At 41.5% G+C, this 20,934-nt stretch overlaps 1 protein-coding gene across 8 annotated transcripts in view; it reads right to left on the reverse strand.

Annotated features, from left to right (window-relative positions):
• TTC7B (tetratricopeptide repeat domain 7B) overlaps positions 1-20,934 on the reverse strand; it is a 343,610-nt gene that overhangs the window by 207,329 nt on the left and 115,347 nt on the right. For 6 of the 8 annotated variants that reach the window (XM_038406917.2, XM_043517821.1, XM_043517818.1 and 3 more), the window contains 2 exons: positions 18,867-18,945; positions 11,341-11,513 (listed from right to left, as the gene is read on the reverse strand). The exons of 1 other annotated variant lie outside the window; for it this stretch is intronic. In XM_038406917.2, coding sequence (XP_038262845.1) covers positions 11,341-11,513; positions 18,867-18,945 — 252 coding nt within the window. Of the gene's footprint in view, positions 1-11,340; positions 11,514-15,973; positions 15,980-18,394; positions 18,498-18,866; positions 18,946-20,934 lie in introns of those variants that run through there. One more of the 8 variants, XM_043517823.1, reaches the window with a different exon arrangement.

Raw genomic sequence — 20,934 nt, forward strand, 5'->3', positions numbered from 1 at the left:
ACTGCTCTACTGGTAGCAGCAGGGCTGTCTTTACTGAAGCACTCCAGACCGAGGGTTGGAGGTGGAAGAGCTCCTGGGACACCAACATAGGCTCATCCTCCAGAGTAATTACATCCATCAAAAACGCCAAGCTGGAGACAAGTGAAGACTCTGGGTAAGGGAGAACTATATCCTCCAGTGTTATGTAAGTCTCCGTACACTCTGAAGCACCAGGGGTTATGGCAGTCAAGTCTGATAGACCCGGTGCATCCCCGGCAGCCGGACAGTCCTTAGACAAATTCAGTGGTATCAAGATTGGCTCAGACCAGCACTCAAAGACAGAACCAGCGAACGTTAGTCCTTAGGCTTTAGTACCAAGGTGACTGAATGAACCACCGGATCTTTCTTTTTACATGCTTTGCCCTTCAACCCAGATGTCTTTAGAAGAACCAGGTCCTTAGATTTTGTGGGTAAAGTCTCACCAGATCTGGAAAACCTCAGGGAGGAAGCACATCTCTTATGGACAGTCCTCAATGGGGATCTATCCTTACGCTCATGCCCACTGCTCTCATGGGGAGCCCTAGAAAAAGATTCTTTTGATTTAGGTTTTGGGGGCTCCACTCCAAGGCACATGCTTGGAGGGACACTAGCAATGTGCAGGGGAGTCTCCCTGGCCCAGATCAGACAGCTTTCTGTCTCAGGTGGTTCCCCAGGTGAAGCTCCCGAGCTTCTCGAGTTCTGGGTGGGAAAGAGCGACAGATACCGTACTTTGCAGAGATATCCTCCTCATCCAGACAGTAGAGGAGCACCGATGTTCATCACTGATGGAGGAGGAGTGAAGTCCAAGAGACCCAATTCTTTAATCCCGGGCATAGTCCTGGATCCAGGGAGGTATTCCCCAATAGTGGAGAAGAAAACATACCAAAGTATAACAGACCTTTAACTGATTATTAAGCTAGGAGATATAACTATTTACAAATGTCTTTACAGACTGTACAATGAGCTGAAGGAGGACACAGGATTCTGCCTCAGGCCAGGTGGTAGTAAAAAGAAACTAGAGAGGTGTCAATCTGCACTGTCTCCTATATTCTAAGTTGGGAGCATGAGGAACTCTATTGTGCACATGCGGGCCAACAAACACTGTTTGGAAGAATTTTCAGACTCTCTTATAAATTTCCACCACAATTTCAACAACCACTGCCTGTCCATGAAACTCTCTCTGGAATACTCCCACACTAGCATCGACCTCCTGGATACCACAATCAGCTTCAACAATGGAACATTACAGACAACCATATACAAGAAACCCATAGATCACCACACCTACCTTCACAGATCCAGTAACCACCCCAAACACACCAAGAAATCTGTTATTTACTGTCAGGCACTCAGATACCACAGAAATTACTCTGAGGAGAAAGTCTGGGATATATACCTTAGCATACTCACAAGCGCTTTCACCAAACAAGGACACTCCACCACAGAAGTAGATCACATCATGGAATCGGCTAACCAGACATCCCGAGAGAACCTGCTTCAATACAGAAATAAAACTCCGTCCAACCACACACCCCTAGTTGTCACCTACCATCCCACACTGGAACCCATGGGGGCATCATCAAACTACAACCCATGTTCATTGGGAACCCCATCCTGAAATAAATCTTTCCTGAACCCCCACTTCTGGCTTTAAACAACCCCCCAATCTCTCCAAGCTCATCATCAGAAGGAAGCTCACCACAGACCAGGACGCACCAACTCAAAGCAAGACCAAAACCTGCCAGAACAACAGATGCAAAACCTCCAGACATATCTCCACTGCTACCATTAGCTCCCCCCAACAATGCACTTTTCAAGATGCATGGGTTCTACCCATTCCTATTACATGTGGTGTACCTCATCCAGTGCACTAAATGTCCCAACAACAATTATATGGGTGACACCAGACAATCACTATGCTCTCAAATTAACTCACATAGGAGACAAAAACACCCTGTCACCTGTGGCTGAACATTTTTCACAAAGGGATCACGTTATATTTGACCTTTCTGTCCTCATCCTCAAAGGAAACCTGCACAAGACTTTCAAAGGACGAGCCTGGGAACTTAAATTAATCGCTCTAATAGACACTAAAAATCATGGACTGAACAGAGACACTGGGTTTATGGCTTATTAAAACTATCTGTAACCCACTAACCCCTCGTTTTGTCCTATAACTGATGAGGTGTTAACAGGCTACTCTACCTTGAATGGTCCCTGATAACATGTGCTAACTACTTATGCTAAACAATCTGTTCCACTTTGCATTTTGCTGTGACATTGGCAGTACCTTCTAGACCTGAGGAAGAGCTTTGTGTGGCTTGAAAGCTGGTTTCTCTCACCAACAGAAGTTGGTCCAAAAAAAACTCTCTCATATCCACCTTGTCTCGATCATACTATTGCTAGGAAATTTTCACGGGTCTGTTATCAGATAATTGACATTATTTGCAAGTGGACAGTCATCTTAAAATGATACAAATTTTCATATATGCTTTATTAGTTTCTAGAAGAGTTTGTGAGATTACCTCTCTTTTGAACAAAAATATCCTTTTAACAAGCTAAATTTCAGACTTCACTTCATGGATAAGAAGTTGCAAGCAATCAGACCATTTTAATTGGTCTTCTACCACCAGGAGATGATGTTTAAAGATACTAGTACACACTAACCTTGTTAGAAGCTACTCATTTTTGATTTTGCTAGAACACATCAAAACCTTTTTTTACTCTGGGCTTGTCTACACTGGCAATTTACAGCGCCGCAACTTTCTCAGTCAGGGTGTGAAAAAACACCCCCCTGAGCGCAGCAAGTTGCAGCGCTGTAAAGCGCCAATGTAGACAGTGCCCCAGGGCTGGGAGCCGCACTCTCAGTGCTGGTAGCTACATCTCTCATGGAGGTGGGTGTTTTTTTTTTTTTTTTTTTTTAAAGAGTGCTGGAAGAGCGCTTCAGCGTTGCCAGTGTAGACTAGCCCTCCCTTGTAGTCTAAATTGTCCACCTGACCTTATAGTCTAGTCATTTTCAGAATACAATAAGCCACAAATTGCATTTTCATGATATACTTCATCTATGTAGTGTGGAACTTAATACGTTATGGGAACAGCAGACCTCTTTCAGGACACACACTGAAAAACCAAAGCTTGGTACCAGATTTAGATCTGGTTATGCTTTAGATCCTTTTAACTTGTAAAGTTAATAAATTATGTCTGAATATGAGGTAGAACATACAACACTATCTTAAGTCTAGAATAAGCAGCTGGAGGTTGACTGTACTTCAAATGACTGTCTATATATACTGTGAAGTCCAATCAATAAGTCTGACATTTGTGAAAAAAACTGCACTTGCCACTCAGAACTTGAGGGTAGATCTGAGTCAGAGTCCATCTACAAATGGTCTATCATAGAAGATAACTCTCAACTCTATGCTTAAAAAGGAGACAAATTATGGAAAACATTAATCCCCTAGTGAATAAGTTTTAGCAGTGAAGAAGGGTACAAAGGCTCTTTCTAGGAAAGCATGGCATAGATCTAAGGAATCATCTGAATTATCACTTGAGAGAGTTAGTAAACCAGTGTCAAAGATATATTCTTAAAACTTCCTCACACAGAATATTAGAGAAAGATATTTAAAGTAGCAGAATTCACATTCTGTAGAAATGGTTACCCTTGTCTTCACATAGCTCCTACTTCTGCATTTCCTTTCTAGGATATAAGCTATTCTTAGTGCTTAATAAACTAAGTTTATTGCGACTTACAAGGCACCAAACTGACTGATTGGATTGTATCATTATAGGCTGTTCAAATGTGATCCCCAGATTCATAAAAAGACCATACCAGCAGTCTCAAAATTTGAACCAATTTTAAAAAATGGTGAAAAATCAAGGTATAGCTGGAAAAAAAAAATCTCACTGGTACAGGAAACTGCTCTAAGGCATTAACTGAACCAGCCTGCATCTTTTCCTAACCTCAAAAATTGGTTTTGGAGCACATACATATCAAAATCAAAGAGTAACTAGAGTAATATTTTGCAGTTACACAGCACTGATAATCTCCAAAAAACATTACAATCATCAATTTATATATTAATCAATCCTCAGAATTCCCCAAGAAGCACGTTTCACCTTAATTTTTAAAATACGGAAACTGAGGTAGACACATTTAAACACCTAATTTTCAAGCATATATATAACTGAGTTTGCAAAAGTATGTGCAATTAATGCCCGAGTTGCAAATGCAATTACCATGGGTATTTGTATTTACAAATTACTAGTTATATGCATAACTAACCAACCAGATGTGTAGTCATCTAATAATCTAATTTGCATGGGGAATTGAAATAACTGTGCTTGCAAACTAGGTATACAACTATATTTCTGCAATTTTCTTAAAAACAAAAAAACAAAAAAAAAACAAACCAGACTCCTAGTGACTTGTCCAAGACCATGGAGGGGATCAGTCAGACACAGGATTATAAGAATTCAGGAATTTGACTTCTAGCCTTGCTAGCCTTACTGTTCTTTTAAAATAATATCTTTTTGAAAGAGGAGCATTACCTATGTAGTTCTGTAACAGACAAAGAAGTCTCTCCAAAGAAAGAAAGGACAAGTAGTCAGATAGAAATAAATAAAGAGAATACAGGCATTCTAAAGAATACACATATTATCCATCTGTATTAAGACTTGGAAAGCACTGACTGCTGTTTTGCAGTTGGTACTGTGACCTGACCACACTCTCCATTGTTATCTATTTCTTCTAACATCCAAGGAATGCAGGGAAGGTCTAGTGTGGCTTCAGAAAAAAAAAAACCTGGAAGGTGCATGAACTGATTAATATGGAAATCAGAGCATACATTATAGGCAGAAACTTGGAATGGGATCATAAATACTTTCTTTGGAAAAAAAACTGTAAAGGAGGGGATCTGCTATTAAACTCTCCAACTCTTTGGGAAGAGGTAATGGCCATCAAAAAGGATGTCTTCATTGACAAGTATAGCAAAGAACACTAGGCTAGTGGCTCAGAGAGAAGTTTCATTATACAAATGGGGAGCAAATTCAAATCCCATATGGAAGTGAGGTCTCTAATCTGAGGAAAAAGGTTAACTAACCCCTTAATAGTGGCAAAGAGTCCTGGGGCCCTTATAGACTAACAGACGTATTGGAGCATAAGCTTTCTTGGGTGAATACTTGATGCATCCGACGAAGTGGGTATTCACCCATGAAAGCTTATGCTCCAATACATCTGTTAGTCTGTAAGGTGCCACAGGACTCTTTGCCGCTTTTACAGATCCAGACTAACATGGCTACCTGTCTGATATTTAACCCCTTAATGAATCTGGATGTTGTTGGATGGGCACTGAGAATCCCCATAGAGAAAAGTGGAAGATCATAGTACCTGCTAAATGAACTTTGACAGAATTTATAGAGAGATCTGATTTTTTGAAATCCAACAAGTAATCCAGAACTGCAGAGAGGGAGGAATGGATAGGTGAGACCTGTAGCTAGATATGCCAATGGTGAAATTTCTTTCACTACTGCACATAAATGTTCCTACTGGAAATCTTTCTGTGGTTTAATTGGACCTTGTCTACATCTGTTGAGCAGGAAACTTCTACCCCCAAGAACCTCTGAGGAGTGAAGTTCTGAGATGAGGAATGCTCAGGTTGGAATGGAGACTCAACTGAACTCCTGAGATAGCAGGTGGGGAAATGATTGGAAGTTGCAACAGCAAGCAAGAGGGAAGGCAAACTTGAGGAAGGAAGTTGGAAACTTGTCTCGGCCAAGCTGGTCCAATTCTGCCTTGCTTGATCTTGTTCAACTCCGTCTTGCTTTAACTCTGTCTTGCTTGATCTTGTTCAATTTCTGGAATAGTAACAATCAGAACCATCCCTAGGGTATGGCAAATCGGGGCAAATGCCCTGGGCCCTGTGCTTTGGAGGGGCCCAGCACTTCGTAAGGAGGCGAGCGGGGGGGGCAAGATGGGGGGCAGGCGGGGTGAGGCGCCCCCCCACCAACCTCCCCCTCCAGCCCGCCGATCAGCACTGCCCTCTCCCTTCCAGCACCTACCACCAATCGGCTGTTTCGCTATGTCTGGAGGCGCAGGGGGGCGGGGAGGGGAGAGGAGCAAAGGCGCAGCGGGCTTGGGGAGAGGGCAGAGAAGAGGAAGGGTAGGGCCTTGGGGAAAGGGGTGGAGTGGGGCAGGGCCTGGTGGAGCACCCTCCGGCAGATAGAAACCCCGCACCCACCTAGCGACGGCCCTCCTAACAATGTTGAGGGAAAGAAGGCCCCTTGAGCAGAATTTTTTGCCCTCTGTTGATAACGGTGCCAAAAAAGGTCCACTTCTAGAAACCCCAGGACAAGAGAATGAATCAGAGTATCCAGCTCTCACTTGTAATCTTGGGAGAAGTGCCTGCTTAATCATCAGCTATCGTGGTTTGAGTGCCTGGGATGCAAGAGGCTGAGATAAGGAATCTTACCCCCCACCTTGAAGATTTATGTAGAACATACAGACTACATTGTCTGTCATGACTTTGATGGATTGACCCCTGATTAAGTGAAGGAAGTGGATACAGGCATTCCTGACTTCTCCACATCAACCTCCTGGAAATAAGGGAAGGGACCCTGATGGAACCATTTGCCTTGAATGGCGTGTCCCCTGAGGTTTGCTCCCCATCCCAAAAGGGATGCTTCTGAAGTTCTAGGTTTCAGAGTAGCCGCCGTGTTAGTCTGTATTCGCAAAAAGAAAAGGAGTACTTGTGGCACCTTAGAGACTAACAAATTTATTTGAGCATCAGCTTTCGTGAGCAGTGAGCTGTAGCTCACGAAAGCTGATGCTCAAATAAATTTGTTAGCCTCTAAGGTGCCACAAGTACTCCTTTTCTTTTTTCTGAAGTTCTAGTTATAGCAGTGGAAGGGAACTCCTTCACAAACTTTGTATGGGTTCTTCCACAAATTGAGTGAGTCTAGCTCCAGACCAGGACCAGACACCAGTTTATCAAGACTGTGTGTGTTCAAAATGTAGCCTGTTCTGAGCTATCCCCGGAAGCAATGAAGATGTAACCTGGCATGTGTTACAAAGGTGCAAGCTGCAACATGGCCTAACAGAGAGAATTTCTTGCAGACGTCCAAGGACTTATATGAATCTTAGAAATAAGGTTTGTCAGTCCCATAAACCAGTGAGCTGGAAGCTAACTTCTGGACATGATGGCATGCAGACAAACACATATAAAGTCTCTCTGCTGAACTGGTGTCAAAAGGGACTTTTCACTATTGAGTTGTAGTCCCTACCCGTGGAACAGAGACACAGCTATCTTTATTGCAAAGAAAATCCCATTGTATGTCTAGCCCTTAAGGAGCCAATCATCGAGATGGGGGGAGATGATTATTCCCACTCAACCTAGGTGAGTGGCCATCACTACAAGGACATTCAGGAATACCCTTGAGGAAGAGGAGCACTTGGTACTGGAAGTCATCCTTGCCAACCATAAAACGAAGGTGCCTGTTCTGACAGGAATGTATTGTAATTAAAAGGAAATGTCCTAGATGTTCAGGGCCACAAACCAATCCCTGGAATCTAATGATGGAATTATAGCTACAAGAGTTACTATCCTGAATTTTTCCATATTTTTTTTTTTTTTTTTACAAAAGTGACAGTTAGTATCTGAAATCTAAAATTGGTCTACATCCTCATTTCTTTTGGGGACCAGAAAATATTTGGAATAGAATCACTTCCCTCTGTGCTGGACCAGAACTGATTCTATGCTCCTGTGCACAGGAGGGAGAGGAATTCCTGTCTCAACAACTCCTGTCTGTGAGATGCATCCCTGAGAAGGAGCATGAAAGGAGGGTGGGATGGAGGAACAGAGGTAAAATGGCTGGAGTAAATCAATGTTATACCTTCCAAAATCCATTTGTTGGCTACGATCTGCTCCCATGAAGGTCAAAAGCAGAAGAGACCATTTCCAAAGGGTGGGTAGAATGATGCAGTTGAAGATGCCGATAAAGGGGAACTTCTGCACCCTCAAATGAACCATCAAAATTGCTGTTTCAATGAGGAGGAGGGCTGGGTGGTAGTAGTGGATGTGGTAGGCAGCATCTCTTTCTGATTTCTCGGTCTCTTTTTGGGTGGCTTGGCAGACTTAGGGAAAACAGGAAACTGGGCCTGGAGGAATCTCTGAACCATCTGTGATCCACTAAATTTTCTTTTGTTCACAGATGTGTAGATCCCAAGAGACCGGAGTGCAGCCCTTTAATTCTTCGAAGTGTGCAAGGATTCATCTGTGGACTCACCGAAGTGCATAAATCTGTTGAAAAGAAGGTCTTCTACAATAAGTTGGATCCCCCTGGGAAATCCAGATAGTTGCAGCCAAAATGCTTCACACTTGATAACAGCAGTGGAAACAGAGCAGGCTGCAGTGTTGGCTGCATCTTGTCCTTGCTAGGAGCTGACCTTCCCCTGTGATGGCCTGAAATTTTTCCCGTGGTTTGAGAGGGAGATGTTCAATAAAAGCATTATATTTGCTGTAGTTGGTGTAATTACCCTTTGCCATCACAGCTGGGCAATTCATAATCCTAAATCATAGCGTCACAGATGAGTAGCTCTTACAACCAAGGAGGTCCAAGCACTTTTAGCCCTTCTCGTAAGGTGTTGTCTGCCATACTCATTGATGGCTTCCACAAACAAAGAATTAGGCGGAGGATGTGTAAATAAAAACTCATTGTTTTGCTGGGATGTAACACTTTTTATCAGCTAGTCTGCATGTAATCCATACTGTGGCAGGAGTCTGACAGATGTCTGGTGGATTCAAGCAGAGTCTTGTTCACCAGCAAGGCCACTCAACAAAAGCTGTCATGTGGAGAAGGTCTAAAATCTTATGGTGAGCATCTTGGACCTTCTCCAGGGGGTTTTGGAGTGAATTGTTAATCCATTTATTAAGTTCTTGAAACCATTTAAAATCCTCTGCATAAGGTGGTGAGGGAGGCAGCACAGCCTCATGAGGTGAAGGTGAGGAGATATTAGTTTGTGTTGTTACCTCCTTATCAGCTGTAATCTCCTGCTCCTCAAAAGATTCCCACTTGAGGAGGGAGAGATGGGGTGGAGACTGTGTCTTTCAGGATGATCCCCATGTGAATAGCTGGGAGCTCTCGAAACTTGCTGACTACAGGCAGCTCACGGGTTTCAGTATGGTCAGTGAGAGGGAATCACAAAAGTAGAAGCAGTGGTGTCTAATGCTGATCATACCGGATCCGATCAGAGGGAACACAAGATTGCCTCACCTTAGGAACCTCACTTTTGTGAAGCCATCAGGAGAGGTGTCTCTATGCTGGTAAGTAGTTGACCCCTGCTTTAATATCCAAAGGGATTTACTTATTATCCAAAACCCCCTGAGGGAGAACCCCTCAAGAAGGGAAGCCAGAGGAAAGGGGTATGTAACCAAATAAACTCAAGAAAATAAATGAAGGAATTATATAACTAAACTAAATAAAAAACTAAAGTAAACTAAATCAAAACTAAACTAGACCTAGACAGCCCAAGGGGTTGAAGGCTTGCTACTGCTGAAAAGGGGCACACCAAATGCTCTGTGTCAGGATATAGGGTGGTTGAGAAGGTAGAGACGGTGGCTCTCGCATGCAGGTCTATATGTCCTAAGTATAGGGCACAAGGAGGTCTGGAATGCATGCACAGGCTGAACTTGAGGTGCTACCTAAAATCTCCAATTAAAGGTGCCTGGGGCATGTGCACTCCTGAAGTAAAGTGGAGCACACATAGGGACGCTACTTGAAGAACTGTTACCTTTGAAGAGAAAAATTAAGTTCCAGGAAATAGTTATCCACATTCATTACGTTACTAGCAGTGATCAGGACAGAAGGAATGAGACACGAGGAAGTGGAAATAATGTTCTTCAAGCAGTGAAGGTGGGGGGTTTTTGGGATGGGGAGGGGGAGAAATCAAAGCTAAACGCAAATCAGCACAGAGAGACATGTAATACCATACCACTTGCTTGACTACGTGGAAGAAAAGCAAACTCAACAACGAGCTGACACTGCAGAGAAATGCCAGGGTTGTCTTAAGAGGATTAAGAGGCAGCTGCCTTGGGAAATATACTCCCTGTGCAAAGTGCTATAAATGCTTTTAAAATCTGTCACTGAGACGTAATGAATCTCCCTATTGCTTTCTCTATCATTGCTTTCTCTAGTGCTAGAGAATACAGAGGTCTAGAAACAGTGCACAAATTGTACAGCTTTAATATCTAAACCAGATAACAAGTAAATCCTTTTGCAGGACAAAACACACAATCCTGCCTCCACAATTTCAATTTTTTTTTCTAAAAAGGAGCAAATAGCAATTTTGTAGTTTCAAATCATCCAGAGAAAAATCCTGCCTTTCCCAAGGGAGCTGCTCAAACTACAGAGTCAAGAGCAGTGAAGTGGTACATGACAAGATAGCTCAAGGTGGGGGGAAGACACACTGCCAGCCTCTCTGTAATCACCTATGTACCCCAGCTAATGTGTGCTACAGACCACAGCATGTGTACAAGTTAAACTGAACCCATAAACCTCCACTTCTCCGATAAATGATGTTGTAAGCACCTGTAGTTCTAGAACCAGGAACCATGGAGGTTCTTGGCCATTATCACTTCTATATCGCCATCAGAGCTGAGGCCAGGCTGCTGTTGGTGGACCAGGTGAAGCTAGTCCTGCAGGAAGTATCGCCCAGTGGGGCTTGAGTAGCATCTCACCCATGTAATACACTGATTGGCCCATCCTGGTATATAAACCAAGAATCCATTACCCACTGCAGTCGGAGCAATGATGCAGACCACAGGCATGCTTCCGCTCCAGACCTTGCCTTACTGTGAACCTCCAACTCAGGCACTCACCTCTTGTCTGTAACCTGGAGCCTGGCCCTGCCTTATTGGTATCCAGACCTGGCTCAACCCTGTCACCACTACTTCCCTTCTGCTTGCAACTGAGTGCCTGACCCTGCCTTGCTGGTATCCTGATTTGGCTCAATCCCAAATTCACTACCCATCACCTGACCACAACTTGGTAATTGACCAGTGCACACTCGCCGCCCATGGCCCAGCCCTGACAGATATGCTGGGTAGTCAGGCTCCATTCCTCTAGTGGGCTCTACAGCATTAGGAAAAGGTTCTACTCTTCTGCTTTCTGAGAAAACGGAATCCCCTACCTTTCTCCCCAACAGTATAAGACAGGACTGTGCCCTTATTGAAATGCCTCTTTCCTCGTCAATAATATAATTAAGATATTTAATGGCTAGAACAATCACAATTAGAAAACCAGTAACGATATGAAGAACTCATTTCATACTTTTCTCCAGTGTACACACGGGGTCTTCTGCTAAGTGCATAATTTTTAGTATTTGAGCCTTTCCGGAGTGGATCATCAAGAGGTGACTGGTGAGGAGGGTCTTCCAGTGGATTCCAGTAACTCTGTTCAGACATACCTCGTAACAAAATTTCAGCTAACTGCCTGGCTATTGTCTGTGAAAGAAAAACAGAAAAATATTTTCTCCTAGAAATGCTGAACAGGAAGTATTCAAAAAACTGGGATTTTGTCAAATGAGGACTAAGTCGCATTCAATATGATTTTGCTCAAAAAGGTTTCTATTCTTTTAGACTATTCATTATAGAAAATTCCCATCTTCCTTTATTTTTTTTGCTTCATGCAAAAAATGAACAAACAAGATGACCTGACCACCACATATTTTTCCATTGGCCTGAAAAAACTCAGAATGCCCTGCACACCAGAAATTAAAAGCACAATGTCCAGTTTGCTTCTGTACAAAACTGCAACAAAAAGCTTTCAAAACTGTTTGACAGAACTTTAATGGGTAAATCCCAGATATTTGAAGAAACATATCAAAATACGCTAATATACCGAAAAATCAGTTAAATTCAGGTGTGTTTTCTATTATTCTACATTACAGTCATTACTGCCAAGAAGGCTTAATTTGAATCCTTAACTTCATCAATTCAAACCCAGTAAAAATGCAATTTTCTATTAAAATTACATGTTTTGGTTCACAGGACCTGAACTTTTAGTTCCTTTGTATAATATGTGATACAGGAGGGCCAGGGAGAGTGGTAGAGGGGAAATATAAGCCCTAGGCTAATTAAGGTGTGGTTCCCTATAGACTAGGGAGGGTTGATACAGGTTAATTGGAGCACCTGTAGTCAATTAAGGCCCTGTTAGGAACCTAATAAAACCCCCTGCTTCAGGCAGTCAGAGAGGAGGAGGAAGGTGGAGCTGGAGGAGTGTTGTAAAATTTGAAAGACCAGAGAACCGAAGTAAGGGAGACTCCCTCCCCCAGGGTCTAAGGACCAAAGGTACCCCACCCAAGGGGGAAGAGGGTCAGAACCTGTAGGGGTTGAGAGGGGTTGGAGCTCAGAGTGAGGAACAAACCCAGGCCCCTCCCCTGCTTCCCTCCTCTACCACCTTCACAAGCCACTAGCGGGGACCTTGGACCAAAAGCGGGGGCAAGAGGTGGCATCTTAGCCCCCCACCAAGAAAAGCACAGGACCAACAATACTAACATCGGCCATCTTGTCACAAATATCAATAATTTTGCCATCAAGCTGTGCACACAGGAACAAGGTGTTACACAGATTAGCTATCACCATTGTCCTCATCTTTCTGTTCTCTATGTCCTCTTCTACAAACATGTATGGACAAAGTAGTTTTACATATGCAAGTAATTCCATTAAACTACATTTGATTATTAATATGTATAAGTGTATGAGTATCAGGGCCTTAGACTAAATTCTTTGTGATGGGACAATGTCTCCCTATGTGCTGAAACGGTGCCTGCCACAATGTAGCCTCAACCCTGATTGGGCCCTCTCCTTGCTCGAAAATACAAATAGTAGCTGTGACAGATATCGCATGCAATATTTTTAGGGACCACTGTATTAAACTTATGAATGGTTTATGCATGATTCTATTCTGCTCTGTGGGGAATAGTTATTACAGCTCCTACAGGAACTAAAAATATTAGGGGGCTGGGATTACGCTGGGATAGTAAACAACTAAGCACCACCTGTTGGGGTGGTTTCGTATATGGTTCAGGCTGGGTTTTCTGAGACCAAGAGACAAAAATAGAATTTAGGCTATATAAAGCCTGAGTTTAAACTGACTGGGGGCTTCATTTAGAGTAAGAAAATAGACAAAACTGTCCAAGGGAGTCCCCAACCCTTACTGAAGAGATGTTGGCATACCAGACTCCCCATGTGGAAGATGAACAGTTTCTGGTACATTCAGTAGAGTGAAAGAACTTGTATTGTTTAAGTATTTCCTCTGTGATGCTTTATCCTAAGAATAAATAGCACACTGCTCCTTCTCAGCGAAGTCTAACTTATAACCTCTGCAATATACTGCTCAGAGTCCTTGGAGAGAAAGCACAGCTTCGGTGCTGGCCTTCAGCCAGAATGACTTCCTGGGGATATCACAGTGTAAGGCAGGGGGCGGTGCAGCTTTATAACCCCTGGTCAGGAGGGAGAGAGTGTCTCCACCCAGAAGTAATGGCTGGGGTCCTGAAACCTTGAGTGCCCTTGAAGGTCCATGGAGTGGGAATGCAGTATAGTTACCCCTGACTTGTGACAGCAGCACTAGCAACAAACACTGCCAGCTTTGAATCAGATGTTTATCTTGATTCCCCTCCTCCCCCGCCACAGAAATCCTAAATCGTATAACAGAACTTAACTTCCGTAAAAGAAGAAATCTGACAGTATATTATGATCACCATGCAAGGAAACTAATTCCTGTATTTTTCCCCAAATAAAATCTCAGTGGGCTTTTAATATCCATAAAAATATAACTCAAATTGCATCATCACTACAATATGTAGACTAAAGATTTTTAATCCCTTTGTTATTTTTCAAGAGCTCAACAAAATGGCCTTTGTTAAACTCTCGCTGCAATAGCTTTCATTATGTTATATATATTTTACTTCAGAAAGAGAACTAATTTATTCCCCTGGCAATTTCTATGTAGACTGAAAATAAAACATTTGAAGAATAAATTTGTTTAAAAAACCCCCCAAACTACATATTCTCATTTGTCTTCCTGCATACCACAAAACTATTAAAAATTGTTAAAAATTCTGTTCTCCGATTGTTGAAGAAACTCACAAATAAAGTATTAACATGAAAAATCTACCTCCAAACAAGTTCAAGTGAAATAGTGAAATAGTTCATAAGAGACAGAGAACATAAAAAAGGTTTATTTTTTGGCCAAAATGTTCTGGTAACTGTATATCTCTATTTCTCCAGCTTAAAATAAAGAACATAAGAATGGCCATACTGGGTCAGACCAAAGGTCTATCCAGATCAGTATTCTGTCTGCTGACGGTTTCCAATGCCAGGTGCCCTAGAGGGAGTGAACCTAACAGGTAATGATCAACTGATCTCTCTCCTGCCATCCATCTCCACCATCTCCACAAACAGAGGATAGGGACACCATTCCTTACCCATCCTGGATAATAGCCATTAATGGACTTAACCTCCATGAATTTATCTAGTTCTCTTTTAAACCCTGTTATAGTCCTAGACTTCACAACTTCCTCAGGCAAGGAGTTCCACAGGTTGACTGTGCGCTGTGTGAAGAAGAATTTGCTTTTATTTGTTTTAAATCTGCTGCCCGTTAATTTTATTTGGTGGCCCCTAGTTCTTATATTATGCGAACAAGTAAATAACTTTTCCTTATTCACTTTCTCCCTACCATTCATGATTTTATACACCTCTATCATATCCCCCCTTAGTCGTCTCTTTTCCAAGCTGAAATGTCCTAGCCTCTTTAATCTCTCCTCATATGGCACTCATTCCAAAACCCTAATCATTTTAGTTGCCCTTCTCTGAATCTTATCTAATGCCAGTATATCTTTTTTGAGATGAGGAGACCACATCTGTACGCAATATTCAAGATGTGGCGTACCATGGATTTATATAAGTGCAATAAGATATTCTCTGTCTTATTGTCTACCTCTTTTTTAATGATTCCTAACATCCTGTTCGCTTTTTTGACTGCTGCTGTGCACTGCGTGGATGTCTTCAGAGAACTATCCACGATGACTCCAAGATCTCTTTTCTAATTAGTTGTAGCTAAATTAGGCCCCATCATATTGTATGTATAGTTGGGTTATTTTTTCCAATGTGCATTACTTTGAAATTTATCTACATTAAATTTGATTTGCCATTTTGTTGCCCAATCACTTAGTTTTGTGAGATCTTTTTGAAGTTCTTCACAGTCTGCTTTGGTCTTAACTATCTTGAGCAGTTTAGTTTCATCTGCAAACTTTGCCACCTCACTGTTTACCCCTTCTCCAGATCATTTATGAATAAGTTGAATAGGATTGGTCCTAGGACTGACCCTTGAGGAACATCACTAGTTACCCCATGCATTCTGAAAATTTACCATTTATTCCTACGCTTTGTTCCCTGTCTTTTAACCAGTTCTCAATCCATGCAAGGATCTTCCCTCTTATTCCATAACAACTTAATTTACATAAGAGCCTTTGGTGAGGGACCTTGTCAAAGGCTTTCTGGAAATCTAAGTACACTATGTCCATTGGATCCTCCTTGTCCACATGTTTGTTGACCTCTTCAAAGAGCTATAATAGATTAGTAAGACATGATTTCCCTTTACAGAAACCATGTTGACTTTTGTGCAACAATTTATGTTCTTCTATGTGTTTGACCATTTTATTCATTACTATTGTTTCAGCTAATTTGCCCGGTACTAACGTTAGACTTACCGGTCTGTAATTGCCAGGATCACCTCTAGAGCCCTTTTTAAATAGTGGCGTTACATTAGCTATCTTCCAGTCACTGGATACAGAAGCTGATTTAAAGGACAGGTTACAAACCATGACATAGTTAATAGTTCTGCAATTTCACATTTGAATTCTTTCAGAACTCTTGGGTGAATGCCATCTGGTCCCGGTGACTTGTTACTGTTAAGTTTATCAATTAATTCCAAAACCTCCTCTAACAACACTTCAATCTGTGACAATTCCTCAGATTTGTCACTTACAAAGGACGGCTCAGTTTGGGAATCTCCCTGACATCCTCAGCTGTGAAGACTAAAGCAAAGAATTCATTTAGTTTCTCCACAATAACTTTATTGTCTTTAAGTGCTCCTTTTGTATCTCGATTGTCCAGGGGCCCCACTGGTTGTTTAGCAGGCTTCCTGCTTCTGATGTACTTAAACATTTTGTTATTATCTTTTGAGTTTTTGGCTAGCTATTCTTCAAACTCCTTTTTGGCTTTTCTTATTACATTTTTACACTTAATTTGGCAGTGTTTATGCTCCTTTCTATTTACCTCACTAGGATTTGACATCCACTTTTTAAAAGATGCCTTTTTATCTCTCACTGTTTCTTTTACATGGTTGTTAAGCCACGGTGGCTCTTTTTTAGTTCTTTCACTGTGTTTTTTAATTTGGGGTATTTAAGCTGGGCTTCTATTATGGTGTCTTTGAGAAGTGTCCATGCAGCTTGCAGGGATTTCACTCTAGTCACTGTACCTTTTAATTTCTGTTTAACTAACCTTCTCCTTTTTGCATAGTTCCTCTTTCTGAAATTAAATGCCACAGTGTTGGGCTGCTGAGGTGTTCTTCCCACCACAGGAATGTTAAATGTTATTATATGATGGTCACTATTTCCAAGCAGTACCGTTATAGTTATCTCTTGGATCAGATCCTGCGCTCCACTCAGGACTAAATCAAGAATTGCGTCTCCCCTTGTGGGTTCCTGTACCAGCTGCTCCAAGAAGCAGTCATTTAAAGTAATGAGAAATTTTGTCTCTGCATTTTGTCCTGTGGTGACATGTATCCAGTCCATATGGGGATAACTGAAATCCCCCAATATTATTGAGCTCTTTATTTTGGTAGCCTCTCTAATCTCCTTTAACATTTCACAGTCACTATCACTGTCCTGGTCAGGTGGTTGACAATAGATTCCTACGGTTATATTCTTATTAGAGCATGGAATTACTATCCACAGAGATTTTAGGGAACATCTGGATTCATTTAAGATTTTTACTTCATTTGATTCTACATTTTCTTTCACATATAGTACAACACCCCCTTCCCCCGCCCTCGCACGACCTGTTCTGTCCTTCCGATATATTTTGTACCCCAGAAGAATTGTGTCAAAAAGATTGTCTTAGATCCAAAACTATCAGCTTAAACCCTTTCTAAATACTTTATACATATGTGTATTAGCTACATATGACCCTGGATGACAGTGTTGAAAAATTCTGAATTTTAGAGTCTTAGAAGTGGTAAAGTGGACTGCTATAGAAATGGGACAACCTCAGCATCTGTACAAGAGTTGTCAGCATTTCCCAGCAACAGATGGTTAGCAACTGAGCCAGAAGTGTCACTGTACGAGTGACTTCTTTCACTTTTTGATCCTTATAATGTAAGAAACCTACCTTCTATTTCTTATTGTTCCATTTACACTTTGTACATGGAATATTACTGACCTCCTTTAAATGTCTAATATTTCACCATTTATGAAAAATGTGGTTTTTGAGATCTCATTAAAAAAGGTAACTGATTTTCTAATGGTGTTTTGAAAGTTTTGGAGAGACTATACTAGAACTCTTGTCTAGGACGTCTGTAGAGATGGTTTAGAATAATAAAAAGACAAAATTGCAAAGAGTCCTGTGGCACCTTATAGACTAACAGATGTATTGGAGCATAAGCTTTCGTGGATAAATACCCACTTCGTCAGATGCATGTAGTAGAAATTTCCAGAGGCAGGTATAAATATGCAAGCAAGAATCAGGCTAGGGATAACAAAGTTAGTTCAATCAGGGAGGATGAGACCCTCTTCTAGCAGTTGAGATGGTGGACGTGCAGGTGAATGAACTGGTGATGGTGTGGCTGATCTGGTTAGGTCCTGTGATGGTGTCGCTGGTACAACCACATTTGCTCCAACCCCTCAGACAGAGGCCAACACCTACAAGATCTTCACCAAGCATTCTCAAAACTACGATACCCGCACGAGGAAATAAGGAAACGATAAACAGAGCCAGACGTGTACCCAGAAGCCTCCTGCTGCAAGACAAGCCCAAGAAAGAAACCAACAGAACTCCACTGGCCATCACATACAGTCCTCAGCCTCTGGAAATTCCACTACATGCATCCGACGAAGTGGGTATTCAATCACGAAAGCTTATGCTCCAATATGTCTGTTAGTCTATAAGGCGCCACGGGACTCTGCTGCTTTTACAGATCCAGACTAGCATGGCTACCCCTCTGATAAAAGACAAAATGCGTTGTAATGAGTGTTGCATATCCCTTATTCTTATCTGAAAACTTTTAATTTATATTTGTTAATACTTGTTTAGTGAATGTTTACTTGATATGGATATGAACCTCCTTTATGGGTTCTCTTTTTTGAAGAAGTTTTATGGGAGAGAAGAAAGAGGTAATTTACATGACAATGGAACTCAGTCAGTATTCTGGAAAAACAAAAACAAACAGTGCAGAACCCTAAGAGTGATGAAACAATGCCTCTGTGGAACTGAAATACAGTAATGTTGATTAGACATTTATCATGGTTCCAAGCCTAATTCATTTTACACATCAACTAGATAAAGAAGGAGAGAAGGGAAGTCAGATGAATGGAGAGAAGGGAAGAAAGATGGCTGATCAAACAGTCTCTTCTGTTTTTACTAATTATTTTAATCCCAAATTTTGCAAAATTGTATAGGTTTTAGTAACGAATAGACTACCGTGCTCTAATCTGATTTGTTTGCCTCTTAATAAATGTATGTTTATCATTTATACATTTAGATTTTAAACAGTCAATGTAAGTTTGTAAAACTCACCATTCGTAGATTTTGTGTAGTTCTTGTTTCAACAGCTCTTAGAATCTCTCTAAATCTACCAACTCCTCTTGTCAAGTTCCTGTACACACACACACACACACACACACACAGAATTTGACAGTATTCCCATCCCAGTGCTTAGCAGTATTTTATACAGTTTTTTAGTACTTAGTCAAATCCATACAAGCAATTTTTTTCCTGCTGTAATATCTCATTCATTATCTAAAAAAATCTCATTTGGTAGGTAGCCCTGTCACTGTGGGTCACAGCAAAGAAGCAAATAAAAAAACATAACTTTGCAAAAACAATAGGTAGCTTGAGAGAGTAAGAAAATTAAGGATATTGTATGATAGAAGGGATATGAGAGGAAAAACTGATTTAAATCATTATTTAAAAGCAAAACTGATATACTACACAAATCTTCAAACACTAATACTTGGAAAAATCCATTTAATTTCAGGAGCTTCTCTTCCTTTGTTTAACCCACATAATAGTAAAATTTTCCAACTCCTTTTATATACAAAAATATTTCTAGAGAATTTAGACAAAGGAGACCAAGCTGTACGGTTAGAGCAGAAGACTGGGAAGCAAGAAATCGAGTTCCATTTTTGATTCTGCAAATGACTTCCTATGTGACCTTGTACAACTTATTTAATTTCTTTGTGTCTCAACTTCTTCACTTAATACTTAAATCATTTTTGACAAGAGACGTGAAAACATGAGATGAAAAGCACTATATACATTCAGAGTAGCAGTATTCTTAACCCAAACTTTTCCCCAAAACAGTCTGGAAATATAACATTCTGCACCCATGCCGACTAACTTGTAAATGTTTCTCTTCTCTCATCATTTGGACAGTTCTCTCTGCTATTTTCCCAGTCTTCAATATATTAAGATTTTTTTATGATATTAACAACCCATTTATTACAACACAGTTTGACTTCTAAATGAGCTGGTGAAAGTCTGGGTCAGCATTTACTGACTCAGCCAGCTGAGTTCTGCAGTCTCAAGCATATATTGTACTAAAATCATTTTGTTATTTGCTCTGATTAAGTTTCAAATCAGATAATGGATACTCAATAAAAAAAGTGCTTTGCATTAACTCAGAGCTGTGGTCATCTCATATGGAATTGCATGTTAAACCAATATGACAGAGTGTAAATCATATAACGGAACTTTAAAGGAAAAACAGATAATTACGCATCACCTACATTGTTTATAGATGAAGACATCATATACATGTTTCACAAGCATTTATTACAATCACAACAAAAGTTTTGCAATATTACTTATGAGTATATAACATTACAGTGTTTAAATGTACTTGGGATAGCAAATACAAGCCCATCATCATAATGAGAACAATTTTCTTTAGATATATTGAAATCTGAAATTTACTTTGTGCAAAGCAGTCCCCATTTTAACTGCACAGTGACTGGAGTCAGATTGTTTTTTCAGAAAGGGGTCTTCAACTGTGGGACTCGTTTCATCAGAACCTGATTTTTTTTTTACTTTTAGGTTACATTGTAAAGCTTACCTGTTCTCCCTGGACTCTGTGTGGAAAAGGATGAGCAAACACACCCATTCTGTGTACATCAAGGATTGCAGTCTCTAGGGCAGTTTCTCTCAAATGTGGCCACCATGGCCGCATGTGGCCACAGCCTCTGGTGTGATGATGAGGTGGGGAGAAGCAGTGGCCCCTCCCTGGGGCTGCCAGCAGATGCGGGTCCATACCCCCTTCTAGAGCCCCAAACATTGTAGGAGCAGGCAACCAGTGAGATTTCTCCACCTTCCCAGGGTGGTGGGGCTCAGGCTTCAGCCCTGGAGCGGGCGGCAGGTTCTAGCTGTTCAGCAGTTGGCTCTATCTCCCAGCTGCTGGGCTTCGGGCTCTGTCCCCTCCATGTTGCCTCTGACCCCACTGCCTCCTCCTCCCCCCAGCTTTGCAGCGGGACCCCAGGCTCAGCCCCCCCACCATTGCCCTGACCCCCACTGCCTCCTCGGGCCTTCCACCCAGCTCTCCCATCATCCCTTCCCCCGCTCCATCCAGGACTTAATTTGTCCCCCAGCT

This window comes from Dermochelys coriacea, chromosome 6 (assembly GCF_009764565.3).
Source record: "Dermochelys coriacea isolate rDerCor1 chromosome 6, rDerCor1.pri.v4, whole genome shotgun sequence".
NCBI classification, from domain to species: domain Eukaryota; kingdom Metazoa; phylum Chordata; order Testudines; family Dermochelyidae; genus Dermochelys; species Dermochelys coriacea.